The 971-nt window shown below is 61.8% G+C and overlaps 1 protein-coding gene across 5 annotated transcripts in view; it reads left to right on the top strand.

The window, feature by feature from the left end:
- The window catches only part of TANGO2 (transport and golgi organization 2 homolog), a 15791-nt gene that overhangs the window by 6272 nt on the left and 8548 nt on the right, over nucleotides 1–971 (top strand). For 4 of the 5 annotated variants that reach the window (XM_015567288.1, XM_015567289.1, XM_006768823.2 and 1 more), the window contains one exon: nucleotides 850–969. In XM_015567288.1, the coding sequence (XP_015422774.1) occupies nucleotides 850–969 (120 nt within the window). Of the gene's footprint in view, nucleotides 1–849; nucleotides 970–971 lie in introns of those variants that run through there. The other variant, XM_015567290.1, reaches the window with a different exon arrangement.

The following is a 971-nucleotide window of genomic DNA, read 5'->3' as shown; positions in this document are numbered from 1 at the left end:
GTCAAGAGGGAGGAGAGACTGGGTCCTAGCCATCTTGGGCTAGGATAGAACAGAAGGGGGTTATGGGATAGGGCAGGCTGTATGTCTCACTGCTGGACACAGGGAGGCTGAAGTGTGTGTGTGTGTTTGTTGAGGGGGGCTTGTCAGGATGAGTGGGGTGAGGGGCTGTTGCCTTGGGGTAGCGGGGCAGGATTTCTGTAGATGAGGTTTGGATGAAAGGTTAGACTGCCTGGGCCATCCTGGCCGCCTGGGCTCCACCCTACCCTGGCACCTGGGCCAGCACCCTGCCCCTGAATCAGTGCCAGTCCTGGCTGGGAAGCTCCAACCACTCCGAATTGTTCATCCTTTTAGTGATTTGGAGGAGGCCCCTGGCATGCTGGGAAGGAGCACCTGCCTGGCGGAAGGGAGGCCCAGCTGCAGCACAGGCTGGGTGAGCCCAGTGGCTGCTGCACGCAGCTTAGGGGCAAACACACCAAAGTCAACGGAACAGGCAGTGGGTGGGTGCGCTGCAGGCCTGGATGTGCACCGGGCTCCCAATGAAGCTCTCGCTGTGAGGGTCCTGCGCTTTCTGCCGGAGGAGGACAGCCAGCCATCCTTGCACCAGATGCAGGATGAGGTTCCCGCGATGGAGCTGGTGCTCTGCTCCCAGTCCAGTGCCAACCCAAGCTCCAGGATGCTGTTGGCATCAGTTGGCCTGAAACGGGGAGGGCATCTTTCCAGTGTCTGGCTGCCCCGCCCTGTGGAGTCAGATCCCCTGTTCCACAGCCAGGGCTGTGGGACTGGGGTTCGACTGCCCAGGACACAGGGAGAGGGTGGGTACTGCTGGTGGTGATGCTGGCGTCTGTCCAGGGCTCGACATGGAGGAAGGCAAGGAAGGAGGCACATGGCTGGGCATCAGCACTCGGGGGAAGCTGGCAGCGCTCACCAACTACCTGCAGCCGCGGCAGGACCCAGATGCGAGGGGCCGAGGT

The sequence above is a fragment of the Myotis davidii genome, unplaced genomic scaffold (genome assembly GCF_000327345.1).
Source record: "Myotis davidii unplaced genomic scaffold, ASM32734v1 scaffold223, whole genome shotgun sequence".
Lineage (NCBI taxonomy): Eukaryota > Metazoa > Chordata > Mammalia > Chiroptera > Vespertilionidae > Myotis > Myotis davidii.
This window is presented reverse-complemented; position numbering and strand designations above follow the sequence as displayed.